This window comes from Neolamprologus multifasciatus, chromosome 15, assembly GCF_963576455.1.
Source record: "Neolamprologus multifasciatus chromosome 15, fNeoMul1.2, whole genome shotgun sequence".
Classification (NCBI taxonomy): Eukaryota; Metazoa; Chordata; class Actinopteri; order Cichliformes; family Cichlidae; genus Neolamprologus; species Neolamprologus multifasciatus.
In genome coordinates, this window is record NC_140453.1 from 34,484,236 (window position 1) to 34,511,889 (window position 27,654).

General features: G+C 41.7%; 1 protein-coding gene across 1 annotated transcript in view; it reads left to right on the top strand.

Annotated features, from left to right (window-relative positions):
* The first annotated feature begins 6,390 nt into the window (after positions 1 to 6,390).
* The window catches only part of arid3a (AT-rich interactive domain 3A), a 44,685-nt gene continuing 23,421 nt past the window's right edge, over positions 6,391 to 27,654 (top strand). Inside the window, exons 1-3 of the mRNA XM_085132240.1 lie at positions 6,391 to 6,740; positions 19,648 to 20,383; positions 20,485 to 20,776. Of these exons, the coding sequence (XP_084988366.1) occupies positions 20,049 to 20,383; positions 20,485 to 20,776 (627 nt within the window). The 5' untranslated portion in view covers positions 6,391 to 6,740; positions 19,648 to 20,048. The remainder of the gene's footprint in view (positions 6,741 to 19,647; positions 20,384 to 20,484; positions 20,777 to 27,654) is intronic.

Here is a 27,654-nt window from a genome sequence, read left to right on the forward strand (position 1 = left end):
TGCAACAGGCAAAAATGGAAATTTACATACTGGAGAAGCTACGAGGCTTTGATGCAGATAGATGCAACATTGTTAAATGGAACGACTTTTTCATCGACGGTGACCGCATCTGCTTAAATTTTGAACTCCTCAATGAAAGCCTGTGGCGGTACCAGAGGAGCCGGGTTCTCCCAATAAGAGAAATCAGGCCAGTGTTATTTCAGCTCGCAAATGCTTTGTCCCATCTGGGTTCTTTGGGAATAGTGCATGCTGACCTCAAACCTGGAAACATAATGGTTGTGGACCGCTATGAGTGTCCCATCAAAGTCAAACTTATAGACTTTTGCTTTGCATGTCCCGCATCTACAGTGAATCCTGGTGACTGTGTGGGGACGGTTGGTTATAGAGCACCTGAGGTTATGATTGGTAGTCTATTTAATGAAGCAATAGACATGTGGTCCCTGGGGCTGGTAGCTGTGGAGCTTGCTACAGGGTTTCCTTTCTACCCTGCGAGAAACGATTATGATGATTTGAAATTCATCATACAGACCCAGGGACAGCCACCAGATCATGTTTTAGACTCTGGCTCATACACTGATAACTATTTCATAAAAGAAAACTACAACGGACAGCGCTGGACATTTAAGACCGAAAGACAATTTCAAGATAAGACAAATTATCAGTCCAAGGACACTCGATACATAAGACTTAACTGTCTCGATGAACTCAAACGACTACTGAACGTTAGCTGCCGGGGAAATATCCAACATTTATCTGTCAGCCTAATCAAACAGATGTTGGCCTTGGATCCAAACCAGCGCATAACACCCTCAGAGGTTCTCCACCATCCCTTTTTCAACCCAGGCCTGCACTGAGTAGCACAGGAGGACAAAACCTTGTGATCTCTCAGCAGTCTTCAAAACAGAACAATCACAGAGAATCAATCTGCAGCATTGCTTCAACCCCGGACAAAAACGACAAAAACACAAACAGGGATTGGAAAAAGGCATTAACAGCAGATATCATTGCAATAATTAATTAAGCTGCTCCAATAATGATCACTTTGGCTTTTTTTTTTTTTTTTTAATTTTCACTCCCCCCACCCCAACCAGTCGCGGCAGATGGCTGTCCCTTTATGAGCCTGGTTCTGTCAAAGGTTTCTTCCTTTTAGAAGGGAGTTTTTCCTTCCCACTCATTGGTGGCTCATAGGGAATCAGTTGATGGGGTGGCCAAAACTCTAGGGCAGGAGCCCCCAATCCCAGTCCATGATGGCCGGTGTCCCTGCAGGTTTTAGATGTGTCCTTGATCAACCACAGCTGATGTAAATGGATAAATTACCTTCTCAGGTAACTTCTCTTGAAGTTCTCCAGAGGCCTGGTAATGAACTAATCATGTGATTCAGGTGTGTTGACCCAGGGTGCGATCTAAAACCTGCAAGGACACCGGCCCTCGTGGACTGGGATTGGGGACCCCTGCTCTAGGGGAACTAGCAATTCTTGTGAAAATTTAAAAGGAAAAAAAAAAAGCCTAAAAAGATAAAAACAACTGATGAATATGTTCTTGAACTGAGGCACAATTTTGCATAAAATCCATTAAGTAATCTCTGTGTCAAGTTCTTAACAATATTCAAAGCGGAGCAGCGTACAACTTACCATTACATCAGTCCTTCAATCAGACCTAATTTGATACAAATTGGAAATAAACTGGATGTTTATTAAATAAACCAGCTTTAAGCATCATCTAATTGTTGTTTGTAACTCTTTTTAAATATAGTGCAAACCTTTAGCCTCCTAGTAGACATACATGTTTTATAAATGGGAAAATCCTCTTTTCTTTAGAAAAGTTGAGCTCTGACCTTGAAGTCAAGGTCCCTGAGATTTAAACCTTACAGATTTTCAGTAAATGCAACCATGGTATTGATTTAAAAATTCTACATTGTCTTGTTCTTGAGTTATTGCATTCAGAAACTTGGGTGTCCACAGCGCCTCACCATATAACAGACTCAAAAGATTATGAGGTAGGGTTTTTTTGGTTGGTTTGTTTGTTTTCATAAAGACTACAACACAAAAATAACACAATTGGGAATATTATTGTCATTTTTTAAAACACTATTTTAATGTTATCTAATGTAGGGCAAAAAATAAATAACTAAATTAATAACTGGCACCGAGTCTTCTGTGTGCAAACAGTCTGCATCAACACATAGGGGAACACTGAGACTTCAGAAGATTTTCACTGTGTTTGTCTATTCAGCCACAACCTTCAGATTTTTCACATAACAAGCAGCATGGATTTTGTCCTCATCATTTCAGCTAGAAGTACTTTATAAGGTGGTCTTTCAAGTGAACATTGAACAGGGTTTGTACAGGTGCTTGAAATCCTTGAAAATGCTCGTTCAGGATTTAGACATTTTTATACAATCCCCCCATTTTCAAAGGCTCAAATTGAATTGAACAAGCAAGTTTTATTGTTAATAATTGACTGTTTGGAGTGTAGAACTCATAGATATCAAATGTTTCCTCCCTTGCGAGGCCTTTACTGTATCTGCCTTCAGTTCTGGTTGCTTTTGCACTGTGAAGCTCTATCTGGTCAGCTTATGACTCACCAAGTCATAAGCTGTCTCCACCCTAACTGACAGACTGAATTGTTGTGAAGCCTCTCTGTTTCCATTCATGAACATGTCTCTTGATTGTAGTCTATCACAATGACATGGCAGTCTCCTCAAGATACGTTCATACCTTGAGTATTGAAGGGCCTGACTGCATGTGGTTTTGTGTTGCGCAGAAGCTTCAGCTAATGAAGGAGCATTTTGGCCTACAGTAATGTATTTTAATAATATTAATAATAATAATGGATTGGATTTATATAGCGCTTTTCAAGGCACCCAAAGTGCTTTACAATGCCACTATTCATTCACTCTCACATTCACACACTGGTGGAGGCAGCTACGGTTGTAGCCACAGCTGCCCTGGGGCAGACTGACAGAAGCGAGGCTGCCATTTCGCTCCATCGGCCCCTCTGGCCATCACCAGTAGGCGGTAGGGTAAAGTGTCTTGCCCAAGGACACAATGACCAGGACAGAGAGCCCGGGGATCGAACCGGCGACCTTCTGGTTACATGATCTTGACCTTTTACAACTAAATAATTGAACAGCAAATTTGGGCTCTAATGCTTCCCACAAGTGCAGTAACCACAACAAAACTAGTAACAACCACCAGAGAAAATAGAAACTTAAAAACATAACAGATCAAAGAATAACAACTTGATCTCTTTTCAGTGATGCCTTTCTGGAAAAGTATTTGTCAAAGAGCAATGAGCACTAGATTTCCACTAGATGGTGTTATAGTAAAACACAAGCATAACCCTCATTTAGACCATTTAACCTGATACACAGTTTGTGACCATGTATTTACTCTTCTGGCACTGTGCTTTCACAATTTTGTATTTTTTTCACTACCTTTTGGCATGATCGCCTTTTAATTTGTTTCTCACATTTGTGACAAAGAGACTGCACTGGAGGCAAACAAGACTGTGTAAATACATTCAGCAAGTTGGATTAGTTCCCAGTTTCTGCTGAAGACAAGCAAAAACCAGTCACTTCAGAAAGATGTTCAAAATAAAAGCTGTAAAACTGCCAAAGAGCAGCACGTGAAGGTAACCGACATGAAGATAACAACAGGGTAACAAATGCAAGTGAATATGAGCATCTTTTTATTTTGCTGCCTTCCGTAAAGACGCTGAAACACAGTTTATTGCTGTTTATCATAAGAGCACGGGTCAGAGATAAGATCCCTCCAGGCTAAACCCTTTAAATCTAAATACAAGCCCAAACCAATTGTCATATTTGCATGTCAAACACTGAGTAGCGCACAGGCCTAGCACTCAGTATTTACATGAAAACAGGAATAATTATTTTCTGTTTATGTAAGAATATAAGGGTGAGAACTGTGTGTCCATGTTCTCATTAAGTAATCCTTCCATTGTTGTCACTGAAGCTTTTGTCTAGCTGTTTATTTATATCTAAAAACAAAATGACTGTTTTTGTATTTTGCTGTTAAAGCCGCCACTCCTCATGCCAACCACACCCCTGCAGCAGTTCATTTGTACTGAAAACGCTTCAGGCTCTTTAATTATTTTGGCATCAAGTGTGAAATTAGAGCTGTCATCGCGACAGGGGCCCATTTGATTTTAATTACATGTCTCTCTGGGACCGGGGCAATGAGCAAACTGCTTTCCTGGATCCCATTTCACCTGATGAGGCAGACACGGGATCACTTTTCTGTTTTAAATATCTCGAGCTGTACATTTCAGCTAACAGCTGCAGCGGGCTATCGGCCAGTCAGCATTCACCTGTCTGATTCCCACATGATTTTTTTTTTTAAGCAAAGATGTAACCAGGAGCTTTTTTGGAAACTATCAGAGATAAAGGGCCGAAATGACCTCCAGATTATTTACCTGTGGCTAAAGGGATTATTTTCTGTGCACTTTTTGCAAGTTTAATCTGTGTGAAGGCATTATGGTTTGTAATTTCTCCATTCCCAACTGTAACATTAGAGGCTGTTCCCGTGTTTTTACACACTGCACACTGATATGTAACACCTAAAGTTTGGGATTTTGAGACAGAAACGTTTGTTTGGAAACAGATCTCCTCGTTTAAATGCGACGACATATAAGACATTTAAAATAATGCAGTTAAATAGAGTTTCAGCTGACAAAGAGGCGTAAGCTTCTATCAACAAACAAAAACACGAAATAGCGGTTGTACAGTATTGCACAATCTCCTGTTTGGGGCTACTTATCGATTTTTATCTCAGTCTAACTTGCTAATTCAGATTACAGAGCTACACGTGTTGTGAAAGTAAAACGTTCAACCACTTTGCCACCTTCATATTTTCAAAATGAATGTTGCGACATGAAATAAAATGAAACCATCAACGATTAAGATAGAGCCAAATTAGACTCGATTAACCCTAAATGAAACGAGCTTCGCGTAAAAGCTCACTTTGGGCACTTTGAATTGGGATACTCCCTAAAAATGAGCACAGGAAACACAAATGAGGTTTACACAACTTATTTTTTTACTGAGCATTGTTATTTTTTGATTGCAAACTTTATATAAAGTGTTTGGAGAACGATTTTCATTGTTTTTCTCTGTTTGGGAGCGATTGTATTTTTTTTATTACCATTTCATTAATCATTTATTCTAGCCAGATACCTTTTTTAGAGGCCTGAAGGTGCAAAAAAAAAAAACCCACTGACTCTAATAACTAATGCAGGATATTTTTCCAGCCTGATCTATTAAAGCCTTGCAGTATGACAAACGCTGTGAAAAGTGATTAATAAAAGGTAAGATAAGATATCCCTTATTAGCCCCATAATTATTAAAGGGGAATTCACAATTTTACAGAAGCAGAGTGGACACAGCGGGAATAAACAGATGCAGCATAACCTAGCAACAAAAATGCATACTATACAAGGTAGAAGAAATATCATATGCACATCGTTGGCATTTTAGATCCAAAGTACCAGCAAAACAGTAAAACAGTGTTTCATTGTGGGCTACAGAGATGATCAATCAAATATCTTGATTGATTGGGCAACATACTGAGCTATGATCTGATACAATACTTTGGTATTGTATCAGATCATAGCTCAGTATGTTGCCCACTGTTAACCAATTTTTTTTTAATAAAAATGTATATGGTAATTAAAATATGTTCTAAATTTAGCAAATTAATGTTGATTCATCTCATAAACCACCTTTAAAATTTATAAATATCTGTATCCGCATTGGTATCTGTGATACTGGCCATACAATTACTTGTTATTGGCTACTGGGTTTATTTTTCCTTTAACGAAGGAAGCTAGACCAACAGAATTTAAAAATATAAAATATTTTCTATTTTATAATATTTTATAGAAATATTTTTATCTGGGAAATTGAATTCAGTCAGTTTGGCAGATTAAATAACCATTTTCTGTTGTAGTTTGATTGTAAACAGCTTCACTGTGTCCTTACGCAAGTGGCTGTTTCTGCTCTACGCTACGTTTTATTTTTACTTATTCACATTTTAAACCCCTGTAATAGGCCCACGAAATGCCGCACATTAAACCACACCTTTCCCCCTTCTCTTTCTGCGCCGCTACTTCTGACGTCTGTTGACACTGCTACGTTTACTTTAATTCACCTGCTACTGTCCATCTGTTAAATACCACAGGGACACCAAATGCAAAGTGTGCCTGAAGTTTGCATCATCTGCTCTTACGTCCCCAGCTTTCTGCCCCACTCCAACTTTATAGCCCTGCACTTACCCTGCCGCGGGGGTTGGGGGCGTCCGGGAGGAAGAGGAGGAGAGGTTGGGGTGAGGTGGGAGGGCTGGCCCCTGCTGATTCAGAGGTTAGGAATTTGCATCTGATTGCTGTTTGTCAACCAATGATGTGAGTGTGCAAACCGGAGAGTCTCTCCACGCCTCTCTCTCTCTCTCTCTCTCTCTCTGTCTCCGTGTCTGTCTAGCGCCAAGCAAATTCTAAAAAACACAATTACATGCGCGAGCCGATCGAGTGGGTATCATGCAGTCACATGAAGCCACTTCATTTCTAGTCGATATACATGCTAATCACCTCTCTTCGACCTCGTTCCGGGGCTTTTCCCCCTGCGCGTAACCGGTGAGAGCGAGAGCAGTCGGGATTCAGAGTCGGAGAAAACAAGGAATGTTTCTTCCGGTTCTGAGGAGTGAGAATACCGAACGGAAGCCGATGTGGTAAGTTTATTTTCTCTCTCTGTCTCGCTCGCTTTATTTGTGCCCGAGCTACCCTTTAAACTCCGTTCACTTTTCCGTGGCTTCCTCCTTGTGTTTGTCTCGTCATTTATTAGAAAGGACGCAGGTTTTTTTTATCGATACGCTTTCAAATGTCTGATTAATTGCCTATTGCAAAGGTAGCGGATGGACTCAAGGACCGTGAATCACTCACAACGGTTAGATATTAACCACACGCTGATTGAAAGGGCACTTCTTTGTAAACTAATCCCCCAACACCCCTCAAATATATATATATATATATGTGTGTGTGTGTGTGTGTGTATTTATTAATACTATGAAGGGTAAAAATAGAAAAAGTTGTCATTTTAATAACTAGCAGAGTTCGTCTCTGGTGTTACCTGGTAACCATGTCACCGTAGTAATAAGGGCTATCAGTCGATTTCTGACCGTTACGTTGTCACTTCAACCACGTCCCAAACGTGAAGCCGTAGGTTCACACTGCAGGAGGATTAGTCACACTACACACCGGCTTCGTTACGTGCCAATAACAGACAAAGCGCTTTTTTCTTGCTGTTAAATCTCGGCGGCTAAAAGTGCAAAGTATGTGTGTGGGGGTTTTAAATAAACGTATATAAATATATACACATATACATTTTGAACGACGTCTGACGCCGCGTCCCGTAGAGCTCGAACCCACTGTTTTACACCGCCATTACACATCCACTGTATGATTGTGTAACATAAGTACATCCCATTGCCCTTTAAGTTAGATATAAAAGCCAGCGCATGTGACTGCAAGTACAGCTGGGGCCTTCACTGGAGGTCTGGCTGCCATGTTCTGCATTAGCTGGGAGGGGACGAGAGAGAGGTGGTGGTGGTGTTTTTGCAGGGGGGGAGTCACCGTAGACCAAAAGGTGGCTTTACGGACTACTTTGAAGCAGGTTTTTAAGACTGCTTCATGTCACTCACTTTAGTAAGAGCAGGCAGCCCCAAAGGCCTGTGCTAAGAAGCAAGGTTAACATATGTAGCTCCACAGTCACGCGACAGTGGACGTAAAACCAGGTTTTCCTAATCTAGCTCTGTCCTTTCACATAAAAGAGGCGGAGCTGGAACCAGATGACCAATAGCAGACATGGACAGGGTCAGTGCTGCATTTTTCCTCCGAAGAAGGAAACCAAACCAACGTAATTTGGCGGAATTTAAGCTGTAGCACAGAGCAAAAAGCATTAGTTTTTCATGTTAGAGCGGAAAAGAAGAGATGAATGTTGACTGTGTGAATTCCTGCGTTAATAAGCCTTTCAGTATCAATGCCAGCTTTTTAAAAAATTTTCTGACTACCTGTAATCACAATGCTTCAGGATAAAGAAGTCTTGGTAGTATAGGGAGCAAATAGATAGAACAAATAAAGACCTATCAAAAAGTAAGTAGACTTTGCAAATCTTATCAACAATTAAGTACATGGCTTAAGTGCTCCCTCTCTCTGGATTATGTTTATATAAAGGCCTCTAGGGCAATTTGATGGCTGTGAAATTGCCTACAACCTGCACTAAAAAAAAAGAAGAATGAATGAATGAAGCTTCTCATCAAGGAAGTTCTGTTCCTTCAGGGATGACAGGAAAGAAGTTAAATACTTACACTGAAAATAAAGCTGTGTTATACCTGAAATTACTTCTGAAAACCTCAAATCTTTCTTGGGAGTATGGACTACTCTGATGTAAAAAATCAAAAAACAAAAACCCAACCAAAAACATAAAAATGTAAGAAAATAAATGTACTTAAAGATGTGAAAATAACCCTACACGAGATGTCTGAATGAGATGATCTTCACTAGAGTTCAAGGGTTTTTTCCAGTTTCTTACACGTAAAAAAAATAAAATCCCGTAAGTTGCTGACATTTCTGTGTAAGTGCAACTCTGACGCAGCTAGATAAAATCAAGTCCAGTCAAAAATATTCCAAAGAAAAGTCGCGTCACAGTGGTGGCTTGGACACAATGTGCCATCTTGAGTGCTACAGCATGGTAGTGGGAAAGTCCACAGTATGAGCCCTGCAGACTGTTTTCATGTGACGTCTGCAGTTGTGAAAAAGGGGGACGGCTAACGTTTCATCCAAAAGAGTCGAGAGGCCCTCAAACTGTATTTCTCTCATAATAGCCTGCTTTGTCTCACGAGGAACCCCGCAGCCACAACCAAAACTGACTAACATTTGGTTTGTGGTTACTGTTAAAGTTTCTCCCCAAGTAAAGGGGACAGTGGTGTACAGGCACAGGAAATGCCCCGTAGAGTACATTTGTCTGGATGACATTAAACATTTATGACACGAAAAAACAGTCAAGTCTGGTTTCACTGTCTTATTTAAAGGTGGTTTTAGATGCTTTTCCCTTCCATCAGGATGAGTGATTCTTTGTAAAAGTTAAAAAAAAAAAAAAGCTAATATCTTTGTGCTATTAATCAAAGGATTAGATTCAGATTCATGATTCTCTGTTGCAAAAATGCAACAAAGTGGTCCATTGTGTGGTTTGAGGTCACAGGCACGGTTTTGAAATGTTCTTTGTGTGGTCATCAATTTTGCAAAAGTTTTCAGCACGCACACAAATTGATGAGGACGGGTGTTTTTGAAACCCAAAAAGGTGAACCAGGAGAAGACGCTGCCAGGAAGGTTGAGAGCCGTCCCGCATCTGAGTGGGCGTAATTACTTCTTAAGTTGTTGCTGACAGACAGAAAGAAAGTGTGAGCTGCTGAGTAGCAGAACTTGGCATCATCTTAACAGAGATTTCCAGGTCCTGATCATGGCACCCACGCCCCACCATTCCTCAATCACCTTAGAAAAACTGCACCGCTAATCTGTTTGGTCCCCTCTCCATATGGTATCCTTTGACCAGCAGCATAGGGAAAGGCAGCTGAACCAAGCCAGGCTTTTATTTTACATTGTGATTGGCTCATTGTAGATTAGAAATGAAGTGACTGGCATTCAAAGCAAAATGTAATGTGTTTCTCACTCATTGCTTGTTTTTTTTTTTGTTCCGTTTATTATCGTAGGCGATTGAGCCTGCTATCATCTAGATATCAGTCCTGCTGACACATGTATTGTGGGTTGGCCGATGGCCACGTCTGTCTTCTCATTGCATTGGCTTCTACTGATATGCCTGCTTTCTGTTGCTGGTATCATTTGTTCTTGGTTCCCCGGAGCGTGTTTTCTGTTTTCTTTCTCCTGCTGTTTAACATAGTCCCTTCTGGCCTCTTCTTTAATCTGCCGTTTGGGATTATCTGTATTGAAACCATCTCAGGTTCATGTAACACCTTATATATTAGTCATGTGTGTTCCATGTAGAGCCAGACTTCTGCTTTTCTTTTAATCCACTTTTTCTTCTTCTTTTTGTCTTAACCCTGGAGAACCCATGGGGTCAAATTTGACCCCATGGTTTCCCTAGAAAACCAATGGGGTCGGCTCTGACCCCATTGGTTTTCCAGGGTTAAGCAGTTTGTGCCGCTGGTAGGTTCACACCTCACTGTTTCTCAGCTTGCCAAATGCACATATTAGCATGAGGGAGTGTCACGTTGTCATTTACAAGCAAAAATCCACATAGCTTCCTGTCGTCAGCGGTGCCTGATCTCAGCCCAAGTGTATTTGAAGATCATTTGGAAGTAGTAAGTGTCACATGCAAATAGCTTGTTCAGTTTGCCTCCGAGCATCACGGCTGAGTGAACGCCAGACATTGGCAGTTGGCCACTAAACTGGTTAGTGGCTGTGAGTTAATGACAGGAAGACATGCTCAGACAGGACAGACAAGTCTACTTGTTTTCTTGTCAAACTATAAACCTTTTACTGTGTTCAGGGCTATTTTCTTGCTTTAATTTGTCACCCTTCCTGTAACTCCCAAGGGGTGTAGGCTTTGGCTCAAGGACTGCATTGACTACTTGAATGCTTCTGTATCAGCAGAGATTGTATTACTGTGAATGTTGAGTGCTGTCTGCACACCACAAGCCTTCCTGCCATTAAAGTAGTGGGAGGCAGCGCGGCTTGGCTCCCTTTCAGCTGTTCTTGTGCCAAAAGCTGCTTTTCTGAAGGCACTGTTCAGCACGTGGGCCTTTAACTGTAGCCAAAAAATGCAGGGGAAAAAAACCCATACAGTTACTTCATTACGTGGGCTGAAGTCATGAGGGAATCCCAGCAGGCCTGACAGTGACGTAGGCAAAAGGAAAGGACTAAGGCTTTGGGATGGCCCGCAGGTCCTGAACCAACCTGCTCAGACAGATGTAAGCTTTGTGAACGCAGTGGGTTCGGCGCCAGACATGTTCCCCGTGCTCATCTGCCCGGATACCAGGCCACAGCTGCAACATGTTGACGTGTCCATCAGACCTGAAGCATTTCTGTTACATTTAGCATTACGTTTGTGTCAGCTGGCACTAACAACCCACCCGAGTAATCCAAAACTAATTTAATCAAATATAAATCCTTTGCTAGCAGATCAAGCTGCTGGTATTTATTAGGCAGAGATGTTTAATCCACATCTAATACAGAACTGACCACCAGCAGTGTTTTTTTTTTTCTTTTCTCTGTGTGCAAAGAAGTCTTTATCTTAGGTTTCCAATCATCCATCAACCGTGTACACACAAAAGGATGGATTGTAAAAGATCACAATGTAGTAACGTGACCATGTAGTCTCTATATAAACCAACAAGTTAATCCAGTTTTCATGCCATTCAATGAAAAATGCCCCCCCTCCACCTTTCCCATGCTAGACGAAGCGGCGTGATATCATCACTCCGGAGCCACAATGGCAGTGCACTGAAACCTGCGAGCTGCAACACGCAGCCTGTCTCCTGAGCTTCTGTTTTTCAGGGCAAAGTTCTGACCTGGTAACTGCCTTTATAGTAATCACTGGAGGTACTAAAGTAGTTAATATTAATATTAGCAGTAGAGGTGGCTTGATTAAATGCACTAATTGTATTTAAAAAAACCATAAACCATAAAGGGAATAGACACAGAGTAATGTAGTGAAAGCTTAAGCAGAAATGAACATGGATCAGTGGACACAGTAACAGCTGCTTAAAATGAAAGCACTGATCTGTTGATGTGACTTGTTTGTTCACTTTCTCTGGAAGTTGTTTCAGAAAACTGTTTTTTTTGTTGTTGTTGTTGTTGTTTTTTCAGGTTGCGGTTTAGCTGCACAAAAGAAAAATGAAAAAAAAAAAAAAAGCAAAACAAAACAACAAAGAACGGGTACAAGCCGGTATAAATGAAACTGTCGAGCCATGAGAGAGTTAACCATAAAAATACTGATGTCATCTGTTGTTTTCACTGCAGCACAGACTGCGATGGCCTCCTTAAGAATGGTCTGCGTCTCCCCACCAGAGCTGTCGTCACATGAGATTTATGTCTGCTGCTGTAATAATACAGTGTCTGCTCGAAGCTCTCGTAGGGTTGTAACATGGCAAAGTCAATATCCACCAGCGAGGCATTATCAGCAGCAAACGTTTCAGCTGAATCAGCAGAGACCTCTTCTTTTTTTTTTATTTGAATGTTCAGCTGATAACTTTTCAGGCAGTTAGGGACGGTCTTCTGTCTAACAGAGAAACATTTTCCTTGTCAGTTGTTTGGCCTTGAAGTTACATGTGTCTGACGTGCAGAAATGCAAACCTTTCCACACACATGGTAACATGTTGTTCCTGTGGTTATTCTATGACCTCTTTTAAGCAGCTCGTATTGTTTTTTTTTTCTTTACCTGACTTACATATATCAGTATCCAGCCTTATAATTGAATCTTTTTATGATTTTTAGGATTTCCTTCCATTTTCCTAGAAGTATTGAACCTCAGCAGTTTTCCTTTCGCACTGCTTACAGTTGCTTATTAATAATAATACTACTCATATTGTTTCAGAGTGTTTCAGACATGTGAGCAAGGAGCAGTGACTTTCCTCTGTTTCCAATTGACATGCAGAGGCTTTTTACATTTCCTTCGAGTGAAATCAGAACACTGTAGATCATACGGTGGTTTTAGCATGCAAAACATTATTAGCCTCGCTCGCGTCCACAGCTTAATCCTGTTGCCTGATGGCCACAGATTTCACTGCTGAGAAGTGGATCGCTGGATTATTGCTGCTATATGCCCACTTAATTTATAGCATAGCTGGCGCTAATCAGATTTGGCCTAGACTTGCTGGTAGGGTTCAGTGGAAAATACGTGACCGGCCTGTGCGACACTTCCTCAATGATCTTGTTGTTGCTCCACTGGGGTTCAATGGAGCCTGTGTTATTGCCTTACGAGGTAATACTGCGAGGAATGCAAGAGTGAGGCATAATCAAGACCAGCACCACTAACCGACTTTTTTCTGTTATCCCCACCCCGTTCCTTTTTTTCCCTTTTTGTGTAGATTCAGAAGTAATCGTGAATCCTTTGCTTCAAACATCTGTCATTTTAAATGCTATCCTCGGTTAATATCCAAGCAGCATGTTAACTATTTGAATGCACACAGTGGACATAAATAAAGACTGAAAAGTACACTTTATTGTGACTAACTCAGTCGATTCTCTTTCTTTATTGCAATAGTTGTTGTGTTCCGACTAAAATATTTGCTTACCTGAAATTACAGGCGTGTTGTTCATTTCAGTTTCAGGTTAACAGCCTTTCCGGTTAATGTTTTGCCTCAGGGGGAGAACGCAACTTGTTAATTAAAGTAACGATTTCTGCCTATTTCTTAGTTGCTGTAGGTAATTGTGTGCGAGCTAAGTGTTTTGGCTGTTCAAGTATATGTTTATTTTATTTAAAAGGATCATATGTAAATTAGTGTACGCAGAAAGCAGCTTGTATACATAAACAGTTTGAAGTAGAATGGGTGTGGTTGCATTTTTTTTTCTTCTTCTGCGATCTCCAGTGTGTAGTATTTAAATAATTTGTGTTACTTTATTCGTTGAGAAAAGTGTGTAAACTTTGCTGCAGAGAGCACCGTGGTGTAATAATGTGATAAATTCAGGTGTGATGATTGAGTCGACGGAGCGTTGATATTAAAAGTAAAGACAAACAGAAATATTCAGGAGGGGCAGGCAGACGTATGTTTGCCCGGGAATGTTGTTGATAACATCAGTACAAAGCCTGTTTCTCTACTAACGTAACAGTATGGTACAAACTATCGATGCATGACAGCACGCTGAATTCTATAACAACTTGCAGGATTTCAGTTAACCCGCATCGCGTTAAAACATTGATGCCATTTAAGTCTGTCTGCACGTCCATTTGGATTGAGCTTGTTTTTTTTGTCTTTTGTGTTTTTTATTTAAACCAGATGTAAAGAAAGAACGTACACCACGAACCATCTACGGAAACTAAACCGAAACAACTCTTACAATGTCACCCACCCACTCACGTCAGCGAGCAATACGCCGAGACGAGGCACAAAAAGCAGATTACAGCTTTAAAAAAAATCGAATTCTCAGATTTTTAGTCAAGCAGAACAGACAGACATTCATTTTAATATCTAGTTTCAGGACCTGCAGAGACCTCACACGGCTCATCTCAAACCGCAGATGTTTTATCAGGAAAAAGGTGGTTTGTTGTTTCAGTACATGAAAGGAAATTAACACTTTTATTCCAAATGTGAAATGCAAGATAAACAATCTGCAATCTTGCTGGCACATGAACGTACCCGCTGAGGAAAAACCCTTGGGTTTTAATGCTCCTCTTTCTCTCTGAGAATTTTTTTCGTTCTTTCTTTCATTGCTCATTGTGGCACGCATGCCGAAAGCATGATACGGGCGTGTGTGAGCCCAGTGCTTTTTTGTATGTTGATGGGTTTATGAACAAAGTCTGCAAAGATGAATCCTGCTCAAATGAATGGTTTTGGTTCAAGAGTGAAAATCGCACGCAGCCATTCTTGAACATAAACAGACGGGAATCAAATTAAAAGAAAATCTCAACTTAAAGAGTCTTTCATCAGAAAGGCTTCAGTCTGTCTTTGTAGGAGGACGATTATGATTTGTCCTAAATCAAAAGGTGGTGGAGAGAGTCACAGGTGTAACCAAGCCATTTTGTGGCTCCTTGTAGATGGGGGCGATGCCATCTTGGAAGAGAGTTCTCACATCAGCATAGAAATGTTTCATCTCAAGTTAAAGATGATCAATTGAACAGCTTTGTATGTATTTGCTGTGACACCCTCACCCTCCACGCTCCCTAAGAGGACAGATGTGGCAAACCTGTCCTCTTAGGGAGCGCGGAGGCATAACAGAGCCACCAGATCCTTCCTCTGTGTATGGGGTTAAGGGTTCAGGGTTTTCCTTTCATTTATCAAGAGTCTGTATGTGCTTGTATGTTGAGCCAGCCTGGGTCACTTTATCTTGTTGGAATTAGACCCTTAGCTCCCATTCTTATCACTCTGTCCTGTTTGCTCAGACCTTGCAGTCTTCCACTTCCCAAATGTGGGTTTAAAAAAACAGGGTTAACCCATTAGCTGCTAGTGTTCTTTTTTTATACCCCATTCATTCAGCTGCTTACGTTTCTGTGCCAGTGGTTCCTCAATTCCTCTCACCCACTCATGGTTTCCTGCTATCTATCCCAGCAGATAGTGTCTACTTAGACTTAGCTGTTAAATGAACCCAAGGAATATATCCACACAAATGCCAGAGTTTTTTTTCTTTTTTTAAATAAGAGGACTTTCTTCCAGAGGTTTTATCGGTGGTCCCTGTGAGATCTATTCTTCATAATTTGGTTGTACATATAACGTGCTGTTCTATATGATTGATCCATTTGTTGTAAATACAGACTTGGAGGCAGACTGTTGCAGTTTAGTCCGAATGGAAGACTAAACCTGAGGGGTTAGCGGTGTGTAGCTCGTGTGCCTTATAAATAAATATCGGAGCCATGTTTCTGGTTTTGAAGCACTGTGGGAGGCAGGTGACAGAGGTTGCTGGATGCGATAAATACTCATGGCTACTTACACAGGAATGAATGGCCAGTTCCCACTGACTACAAAAGCCAGATGTTGGTGGGGTTGTTGTCCAGTAAGCCCTCGTAAAGGTGGCAGTAAAACTGCAGAGGAAGTTGTCTGCTGTCGTCAAGTTCTCAGAAACTCCTGAGTTAACCCCTTTTCCCGACATACTGAGATATGGAAATGTTTCCCAGAGAAGGAGCAACACCATGGTATAATTTGTTTGGTGTAAATGAGTTTGTAAAGCATTTTGACTGTCAAAAAAGGAAGACAGACAGGGCGTGAAAGCTGTTTGTTTTCTTGCCACAGGATCTTGTACACACAGAATTTCTTAGTGGAACAGCAGCTTCTAAATATTCTAAATATTACTCATGTAACTTGTCGAAGATGTGGAGACATTTCCCCCATGAACGCTGATTTCTCACGTGTAGTACAGTACAAAGAAGACCCAGAAGGGGGTTTTAAGGGAAATCACCCATTGCCACTCAGACAGCTTCGCTGCAAATTTCACAGCAAGCTGTGGTCTGGATACTAAATGCCTTATCACTCACTCAAGAGTCAACCTCTGGCCATTTTGCTGTAGTTAAAAAGGAGTAGTGGCAGTGCATCAGTTCTTTTAAGCGCTCTTAACTCCCCGAATCCTGTTGTTAATAAGTACCCGGCTTTATGACTCTAATATAAACCAGAAGGTCCCCCCCACCCACCCCCTCTGACCGGGATTAAAAACTAGTCATCTAGCTACTCTTCACAAGTCAGAGCTCCAAAACAAATCGAGGTGTTCTTGAAATAATAGCATCTGAAATGATCCATGGAAGCATGAAAATGTTGTTGTTTTTTGCTGACAGACAGCAAAGACGATTTAAAAAAACATTTGGCCCACAGGCAAAAATATGTGGTGCTCATGCAAAAAGTGAGAAGCTTATATAGTTCTACTGCACAGATGTATACGTGTTAACATCTTACTCGCTTATTACTTGTTTTTTTTGTTTTTTAAGGTTTCCCCCACACACCTTTTTTTTTTGTGTGGTAATCAACAGCAAATATTTGAGGTTTTGGCAGATAGCAGGGAAACCAAGGAAAACTGAAGCTGATTTGTTGTTTCACATTAAAAAGAAATATCTTATCTCGTAACTGAAAACCTAAAATCTGAAAAGCTGAATCTCTGGTTAGGATCAGACATGAAATGAGAAAAATTCGACGATATTCAGATTTTCTTTTAGTTCAGGCAGTATACAACAACAACAATGTAGTCGTTTGCAATGCATATAGAAAGTCTTTAGAAGTAAGCGCACCTCCTCATTTGGGGAAGTGGGGAGAACATATGTAGTGGTGCAATGTAATTTGCACCATCTAGCATGAAGGAAATCATGTTACTGATCATCAGTGGCATGAAACAAAGAGACCACTTCTGCTTCCCCCTGCACAGGAAGAGTCAACAGACGAGCTTTGTTGTAATCACTTCTGTCTTTAAAATTACATATATGACAAGATGACAGGGAGAGAGAGGGGGGGGGGGGCGCAGTATCCGGAGCTGTAATGCTCATGGCACAAACATGAAGTGAACACCAGAAATTGCGTGACTGTGATGTGTGACTTCTTAAAAAAAACACTTTAAGCAAAATGCGCTATCAAGATAACGTGTGCGAGTGTGTTGTTGAATTTGTTTGTCATTTAGTGCTTTATTGCTACTGGACAGTCGAGAGTTTGCTTCCTGTCATTCTCGGCGTCTTTCCCCTTGGATCCCTCTGTAAACACAACGTGCACAAGTTGTTTCAGTCAAACCAGATCCAGCTCATCGAGGCGCCGTAATCCTGCTTTATTTTCCATCTGACAACTGCAGGCGTTCAGTTGCGTCTCGATTGCCCCTAAAGAATGCACTAAATCAATATTGAATATCTGTCAGCTGCCTTACTACATCTGCTCCGTCAGTTGTCACTTCCTTCGCCCTATGTGGAAACAAAGTTTCACAGCTCTTGTTTCCTTGCGCAACATTTCTCTTAACACCATGGTATAGAGTGGCTGAAATATTTCTATTGTGGTTTTTATTGGTGCGTGATAATGTCGGGGTGAGGGGATGTAACTTGCACTTTATCAAACACCTCTGAAGCTTTTCGAGTCTTAGTAGTGGAAGACGTTTGTGCTTCTGAAGTGCATTTTCTCAGAATGAGCTGCAAGGTTTCAGCTCTGCTGCTGAATTTGACTTCTTGCTGCACCTAACTCCAGACTGTGACTCTGTAATACTCGGTGTATAAGAAGTGTATACTTATTTTGGAGGTGCAGGAACATAAACGGCACCTAAATTTATAGTGTCGTGTGCAAATTTTCATTCATCGGTCTGGTGTGTCATTTGTGTCGTGCACAATTAATTCTCTGTAGATTACTAATGTTGTGCAAATGTAAGTTGATCTTTCGCATGAGTCACACAGGTATAATGTTGCAGAAGCTGTTGTTTTCCATTTGAATGTCTTGTTGAGAAACTGGCTGATTGGAAAAACACATCTCTTGGCAATTGCCAGGATTCTTGTATGTGTTCTTATCAAGTATTCACAGCTATGTAAACACAAGATATGGAAAAAGGTTAATTTTCCTGTGAGTGGCACCATGGCTTTCAGTTGGAAACCTCAAGAAACCGCGGGCCTGAAAAGTGGATACGCTGTTTACCCTCTCGTGCCTACATGTAATTATACTACCAAACCCGTGAAACTCTGGTGAGATTTCCTGTGTAATTCCAGTTAGCCACACGCTGGAGAAAAACAACCTCTGTGCTCAAGAAAATACCTGTAATGATGAGGTATGCTGTGCTGGTCACATTTTCAAAGGGGATTCATAGATGTTGTCATCTGTAAGAAAAGCAAATGCAAGCCTGAGATATCAGCTGGAAAAACAATTAAAGAACTGTGTTTGTGTGCCGCTGCGTTGCATGCAGTTGTGATACAGATTGAGCTAACCTCGAAAAGACGATCATTCATGCTTTTATTTAAAGGATACTCAATGAGCACACAACGCAAAATCTGAAGTTTGTGAAAGACAAAGATCGTGCCAGATGGTGGTTATCGAGATCAGTTTCTTTCATATATTAGTCAGCATAGCCGAATGAGTACTGGCGTACAGTCACTGCTGCTTCTTGTCATGACTGGAGCTTGGCATGTCCAGCACCTGCACTTGAATTTCATTTCCCCTCGTGCTGCCGACTCTGCTCTTATCTGTATGTGACTGATCTAAACACGGCCTCCCCAAACCCACGCCTCTTAGCATTTTGACCAGATTCTAGGTTAGCGGGGTTTAGCAGGGGATCTTTGAGGCGTCGTTACTGTCGATAGGTTGAAGGTCACTGCTTATAGTACAGCCTGCTTTGCATACCTGGGCACTTACGGAGCAGGTGTGTAGGAGAACAACTGCAACCTACGTGACTTTCAGAAAACTCCCCACTGTGTGTTTCATTCTTAAAGGGGAAAACACAGCAGTGAAGCCTCAGTGATGTGACACTTGTGTGAATATTAATTCAACCTGAGACAGCGTTGTCTAAAATCTTTTGCCAGTCGGCTGAAATTCATCTCGACTCCTAGCCAACCAGGTAAAAAAAAGTGATGGTTCTTCCTGTGATTTCACTTCCTCTTGTTGTTGAGGTTGAAACATTTTGTCCTGTTCCTCGCGTTTTTTTGTTTTGTTTGACTAGTCCTTCACAATGTACGTTGTTATTTTGTGTTTCACAGGAATCTCGAATTACAATTTGCATTTTTGTTAGTAATATTAAACATTTTGTTCTCCTTTGTGTTTTCCTTTTTTGAGTAGACAGGGTAGCGCTGAGATTTTACAGAACTTTTGTTTATTCATAAATAGTGACAGAGTTTTCTTGCAGGATTATTGAAACCAGAAAATCAAAAATTGAGAAACTACTAGATGAGTATCACGGGTGATCTGAACAGGTAATGATCTTTACAGAGAGTGGGAAGTGGCAATCTGACGCTCTGTTCTTTCTCTTCCTCAGGTCTTTGTAGGCTGCCAGCAAAGACTTGTACTCCCTCCTTTACTTCCACGTCTTGTGCCTCTCTGAACCAGCCACCTCTGCTACCGGCTTCGGTTTCTCCCCAACTGTAGGAAAAAACCACTGAGACAAGAGAGAGGCCTCTGTCTTCAGAACTGCAGCCAACCTCTGACTGCATGTCAGCGAGCTCCTCTTTTTTTCACCTTTCACTCCCCCTCAGAGACCCACATTTCCTCATAACCGTAACCTCCAGACCTACAGCGAGCTGCTAGCTGCCTCCTCGCAGGTTCAGTTGGCTATTGCTCCCCCTATTGTTGACCCCTGACTGGCCTTCGACTTGTGCTCCTTCAGCAGGGGAGGGAGGGGAAAGAAGGCCTCTGAACGCTTTGCCACTTTCCCTGGAGATGAAGTTGCAGGCCGTCATGGAAAATCTGCACAGGCAGCAGAGGGCCAAGCTACTGATGGAGCAGCAGCTACAGCAGCAAGCCGCCTCCCAACAGACTCAGGTCCGTACGGCCGGAGGGGATGAGCTGATAGGGAGCCCGGCACCTGAGACAGAGCAGACTCAGATAGCGGCTCTTGCAGCCATGCGTGCCGCGGCGGCCGGGCTGCAGAGGGTGTCGGACAGCCCCATGTCGGAGCGCAGCAGTGGTGGTGACGAGGAAGGCGATGATGAGGACAACGATGAAGGAGAGGAGCAATACAAGGACATGATGGGGTCAGATGAAGAGGAACAGATGTAAGTGAATTTCTTTGCTGGATCTTTCTGAAAATTTCAGTGATTAGTTTCTGTGTGTTGTGTAGTTTTTCAATATATAAATGTATTTGTGACGCACACAGCAAACAGAAATGGGACGAGGAGGACTTTGAAGGTGAGATGGAAGAAGACTTTGAGGATGACCTTGGAGAGGAAGGTCTGCCTACGGGTCATGATGCAGTGGCCCCTGGCAAGGGCATCCTCCTGCTGCCTCACCGCCAGCTTAACCCCCATTCCCAGCTCCTGAAGGCCCGTCCCAGTGTTGAGCAGGAGTCCCGCTCAGCAGTGGGAGCACATCTGCATTCACATACCACGCATAGCCATTTGAGTGGGCAGGACCACGGAGACTGGACCTACGAGGAGCAGTTCAGACAGGTACCATCACTTTCTGGTCCGTTACTGTGCGGAGGTCTGCAACGACAATTAGAGGTTAAAGTGGGATTTGGCAGGTGGGGGAACCCTAAGGTCAGATGTGTGTGTGTGGGGAGGAACAGCTACGTTGTGCATTATATAATGCCGTGTTACATTTGCCATTGTGGCTTGCATTTTTCTCCGGCTTGGGGAGCAAAATGATCACACACTAACAAATTTTTTTTTCTGTGTCTTATTAATTGAGCTATTTGAATCACTCAGTCCACTTCTGTACCTCGAACACACCTTGATATCTACACCATGAACAAATCACAGAAATGAGACAAAAAAAGGAAGCGTGCAGGCAGGATCTTGGAGTGACCTCACTGACTCTGTGACACTGGCTAAAATGAGCCATTGCAGTTTGTGAAAATGGAAATGTGCCAATCAGATTTAATTGCTCATTAACCGAAAGTGTCTGAGCACCATTCTGGATCATTCTGGCCCACTTTAACCCCCCTGCTGACAACAATCTCCCAGATACCAGGCGATTATGTGAATGCAACTGGATGTACGTATTTCAGATTCAGTCCGAGCTGGGTAAAATGGTTAAACAAACTGGTGCGATATGATACAAGTGAATCAGAGTAGAGGTTGTCTTACTATTAAAATGTGACCAATTCAGTAATAGCATTGTAAATTATAATACTCTGCCGTGCATAAACACTTATTTCTTATATCTTTGCCCCAGCTGTAGTTCCCATTTAAGTCTTTTGAAGGTCCGCAGCTTTAACTGTTGCTGTCATTACTGCTGATTGATGGTATTAAGGGCTGTAGACTGGAGGGACTCTGGCCAAAGAAGCCAGATTAGTCTAAAATATTTGTTGTTTACCAGTGGGCCACATCTGGCCCTCAAGCCATTCACATTAAAACTCCATTGCACTTTCTCAGCGGCATGTGATGTAATCTGACCAGGGTGGGAAATTAGCACTAGCTACCGGGCAAAATGTTGATAAAGGCTAAGGTGAGGGTTTTCAGTTTGCCTTTGCCACTTCACAGTCTGGTCAAGGCAGATGATTGAAGAGACAATTTCTTCTGGTGGTAGCTTGGTGCCTGGTGAGATTTTTGATTTTCCAACTAATGTGGACTAAGAATGAAAGAAAGTTGTTCCTTGGAACAGTCTTGAAGGACTGGAAGCTGAGGAAGAGGAGCTCAGAGGGCTCAGGAAGGGCTGTGGGTGGGTTAGAGTGCATGTTAACAGCTTTGCCATGCTGGCGTTTACTGTAAACATGCTAGTGGGCTGGATATTATGAGGGAGGCCCTGGTGGAATAAAGACAGGCTGTTTACGTGAAGAGATTTAAGAGTGTCAACAGCTAAGTTTGGATAGAGGGCAGCTGTCGATAAAAAGGGAACGCAAGCGGGAAGACGGTTGGTTAAAAGTTTATTTCAGATGATATAAAGCTGAATTCTTTGCTGTATTTATTTTTAAATTTGACACAAACAGGACACACAGATGATGCGGTTTTCCTACAAGAAAAGCAAAATACAAACCCTAATACTTAGATTAGTAGCAAAATAAGCTTTATTATTTCTAAAACGTGCAATTATGCAAATTGCAAAGCTGCTCACGGAGAAGTATTTTTAGCCTCCTTAAGTAAAAAAACAACAAAACTACTTCTGCATGGTGTGACAACTAAATGTTGTTTTGCCAGTTTAAAAATGTAATATACACTAAACCGCCATCACATTCAGCAGTTTATTACATAATGAAAGCCACCATCAAAGTGCAACCTCACGTCCTGTCACACAATTCTAACCATAAAACATATTTTATCAGGACAGATAACAGACAAGCTGCTAAACTGCTTCAGTGGAAAAAAAAAAGAAACTTTTAATACAGTTAACTTTAGTTTTTATTTGTTTTTAAGTCAAACGTCTTTGCCACGTTGCTCCTAGCTGACATGTGCTCCAGTTTTAAGCCAAACTATAGATTATGTCATTTAAGGCGCATTTCTTGTAATTACAGAGCATGTGGACTCAAATTCTCTAAAACCTATAGTCTGCTTCTCTAAATAGTCCACCCCTCCCTCTGTAAATGTTGTGTGAACGACTGGAATGGATACTTTTGGGTTTTTATTATTATTATTATTTTATTTTTATCATGGCACCTCAGTCAGCAGAGGATCAGACAGGGCTGTGTTAGTGCAGCAGACCGTTATATAATCAAGACAGTCAGCACCGTGACTGGTCAGATACCCAATAGATTGGGTAACACTGTGTCACGCCTACACAACTTAAAGCCTGAGAAGAGGGAACTCAGCATTGTGGCATGATATAGGGAATTGGGTAACAACAGTAAAATCTGTGTCGAGCCCACGGTGTTCCTCGACAGTCGGTAACGTTGTAAAACCAGGTTTTTCCAGTCTTGAACGTCCACTTATTTTGCCCTCAGATGATTACAGTTGATGGAAATAATTGCAGCCGTGGCCTGGCACAACGAAGACAGTCTGTCCCCTGATAATTCTAACCTCAAGCAAATCAAAATTGTTGACCTCAGCCTTAATTTGTATGTGGCGTGCACCAATTTTATTTTGCTTCTTCTTTTTTTGTTCAGAACCTAATGTTTGTGGTTTCTCCCCGTCATGTGGAAAACGGTAAAATCTGCAAACGGCTTTAGCGCAAACTTGACTTGACGCGCTCTGAGCGCATAGACATGCGCATAGCACAGTCATAGATGCCCCTGTGCAAAAAAACCTCCCAATAAAACCTGCTTATTAAGGGCTTCATGGGATTATATGTACCGCTGAGTATTTGTGCAATCATCTGAAACATATAAAGATACTGTATGATGCAGCTATCAAGGCCAGGAAAGCTACACCCACAAAAAAATCCCTATCACCACCTGTCCATACCACCAAGCCCTCGTGGCAATTAAAAGACACGTGAGGCTGTAATTTATGTTGGTTAAAATATTGCACTTGTCATCACTGCGCAAAACGGGCAACTAGTGCTGCATCAGAGCAACCCTGAGCTGACGGTCCGTTTTTATCAAGATATCATGAAAAGTTTTTGGGTGTAGACTTAATATCTCTATCACAGAAGGGGGAGAAAAGAGGGTCTGATGGGTAGCACTAACCTCCTAGCTTACAATTACACGTGTTCAGACATGTCATATGCTGGTAGGGTGCTTTGGAGGGCACTGGGTGGAGAGGAAGGGGTTAAGACTGTACAGTTTATTTTGGGCAGGTGGGTGGAGGCTGTTGGAATGTGCCTGATGGAGGGTGATAATGTGGCCACTAGGAAGCTCAGATCCTCAGCAGAAACTTTGCGTGCCTCTATCAGTGCAGAGCAGTTGGAGCACTTCCAAACTGAAAACTGCCCTTTTTTCTTCTTTATGTTTGTACAGCACAAATAATGTCTATGTGTAGCACCACAGGTCCACAGCAGTGGTTACAAACACAGGGGACAGGAGAGAATGTATAAGAACATTGTACAGAAACGGTTACCAAAAAATGCATCCTTAATCACTTTACAAGACAACAACAGGATCATAAAAGCTCTAGTGCACTATATAAATCCAATAAACGCAAGATGTGGATTCATCGAACTAAAACCAGCCCACACCCAGCTTTTAGTCAAGGTTTGCCCCAGGCTGTGTTGGAAAGATATATCAGCAAACCTGCATTCCTGGTGGATCACCCAGCCAACTTCCTTCTATCTCGCCTCTTTCGCCTGAAAGGTCAGACTAAATGAAGCCGAGAGGTCTGCCCTGGTCGGATGTCTGATTACGCTGTGGTTTTAAATGAATTAATCAGACTATTCAAGGCATTTTGCCAGCTGCGTCATATCTGGCCGAGGCAGAGTGGTGCCAAATGAAATAAAAGAGCGAGGATTTACACAGATATCAAATAATGCCAGGGTTGTTGGATTATTTGATTTGTATGTCTGGTGAAGCTATTTCAGTGATACCGCCGCAAACGGAACACATGTATGAGCGTCCCCGATATGTCTGACTCTTGGAATTATCTGTATCAGTATCACACTCCATTTTTATTCCCGGCTAGTTATTAAATTAAGCCTATAGCTAGGAGACCTGCATGCATTTGTTTCGGTCAATCTCCACTGAAATACTGGGCGATTTGAGTGGAGGCTTTGTTATGGCATAATTATTGATAAAAACTTGGAAAGCTTTGAGAGAGAGTTAAAAATCCAAATCAAATTAGGAATCGAAATTCCTACATAAAAGGAAGGATAACTATTTATAGCAGCTTCATTTATTATTTCATGCATTCTGGTGTTGACCCGATCACCTTTTAGAAATACTGAGCTTTTCAAAATAAAGTTGATGTACAATAACAATCAGGTTTCAGTTATTATGTTGTCTCTTTGTGGTGCACATGCCAGCATAAAAGGCTACCTTTTTTATGAACACTATCCTCCTCGGGCCAGAGGCCATGCAAAGCCTTTGAAGTATCCCGTCCTGTGTCTCTGTCTGCTTTAAACACCAGCAGCTGGGCAGATGGAGCCCAGATGGACAGTAAAGAAGGGATGTCTTTAAAAATTCATGGCACTCACAGTGATCAGGGCGAATGGAGGGAGGGGGAAGGGGGACTGGCATTAAACATTAAATTGCTAACACACACATATATATTAGGAGGTATGGGGGCGGGGGGCTGTCTGTTAGTGACTACAGGAAGCGTAGCTCCAAAGAGAGCCAATTGGGAGCGACACTTATTGGGATTGCCCATCAGGTTTCTGCTGATACAGCTGTCTGAAAGGTGCTTGGTGGGTTTATGTTCTACTTTAGCAAAGCCGTTTGTTCTGATTTGACGCGAGTTTCATTTATTTATCACAATTCTGTTTATTCCTTCTGCTTCTGTATAGCCCACAAGCTCCTGTTGAAGGGTTTGTAATAAAATGCAATGAAATGGAACTTAAACCACATCTTACTGCCCTTCTTGGATTCCATAATCAGCTGACCCTTTTCCTGTTAATGACTGACTAATGTCAGACTATGCGTCTGGGTTTGATCAATATTTCACATGCTATTGAGCTTTTATCCGATCCATCTGCTTGGTTTTATCATTAAGAAGCACAGCGAGCGATTACTTTTATCAAGCGCATCATTTGGATTTTCAGACCTAAGCCAGATATTCTGCAGACTCATTCCTACTCTAGTCTGCAGGGTTCAAAATGAATCAGCTCAGGCATGTTTCACTATGCTCTGAGACGCCTCTGTTTGCCATCTGTGTTTAACAAAGTGACAACACAGGGTTAATGGGCTCTGCTTATGTCATGAAAACAAAAGGCAAAGGAATAAGGCCACAGCAGCACGGGAAGACCTCTCAGTCTTCCTGTTGAAGGGAGGAGGAGCAGCAAAGGGGGTAGGTGTGACAGGAAAAAGACCGTCAGTTGGCGCTGGTCTTTGAACCGCTGCCAAGTAGAGCATGTAGTAAATGCTCGTTTTGACTGCGAAGCCCTGCAGAGCATTTGAATTGTGTCCAACTCCTAGTGTGCTTCATGGAGCTGATGTCAGAAAGTGTACAGCCATGGGGATTCTGGAAATTGGCAGGAACTCAATATGGGGGAGGAGAGGTGGGGGCTGCAGCAGGAATGTAAACAAAGATCGTGTAAAGGCTGAGGCTAGCTCTTTCATCCCTTCTTTTTTCTCTGGTTGCTAAACGTTGCTATTTTTGTGTAGGCAGCTTCCCTCACGACATGTATTGTGTCTTTCTCAAATGTATCAAACATGTAAGCCTTTGTCAAGGATGAGGAAGTTGCTTTTCTAAGCTGGGAAGACCCAAGATGCTCCGCATTCCTCATATTTTTTAACTTTTTAAACCCTGTTTTTCCTTCAGAAAGGATTATATGGATGCTGCTTCATTCTTTCTTTCTTTGCTCTTTATCCCTCCATTAGAAACTGTTTTTTTCCTGCATTCATACAGAAATAGATATGTGCTGAATATTTTGTGTCCTCAATAAGCACTCAACAAAACCAAAGTGGCTTCTTTACCTACAAGGACACTGATAGGCATTCATGTGAGCAAAAGCACTATGTGGATATTGAAAGCTTTCATTTGTAGAATACTCAATTAAGAAATGGGTCAAAGAGAAATAAGATGTGCGCAGCTGCACATTTTCAAGGTCTGAGATTGCTCTTTGTCTCAGTGCGAAATGAAACTGTACAGGAACGCACTGGAACAGAGATCTGCTTGCTTTGAAATGTGGCTTAAATGGTCTATGCAATCAATATGCCAGGAATGCTGCAAAGCAGAACCCCCATCTCAGACATAGTTTCATAAAAGACTCATCATCACATTAGGCTCAACCGAGAGCACTCAAGCTGCCCTGTCTTGTCTGTATGATAATAGCTGACCTTTAATCATTATATGTGTATGAAAAGAAGCCGGGGTTGCCTGTTCACACCACAGATATAAATGGTCATTCACGATGTGTATTTTACACCACTACGACGTCATAATAAACCCTTTTCCACTGCGGATACTTTGACATGTCAAGGCAAGAAAATAAGTCATTTTCACACATGAACTTTGGACCGTTTTGGAAGAATGAAGTTGCTCCGGCTCACATGTAGCAGGAAATGGTCAGATTCATATTTAGATCACCTCATAAATCAAGAAAGTCAAAGAGCAAATCTCAAGTTTTAGGCGATTGTGGTGCACATACACAGAACACTACACAGTTGTATTCATATTTAGTAATAAGGGGGAGGATGGATTTTCTCACTTGCCTCTATTTGCAAGTGCTTGCTGAAAGGGGGCCGTCTGATCCTTGGGATTTCTCTTTAATATTGTATAATATACAATATAAAGCACAGCTATTGTGAATTGGCTCTTTATAGTTAAAATGGACTTTTTTTAAAATCAGCAAAGACCAGCTG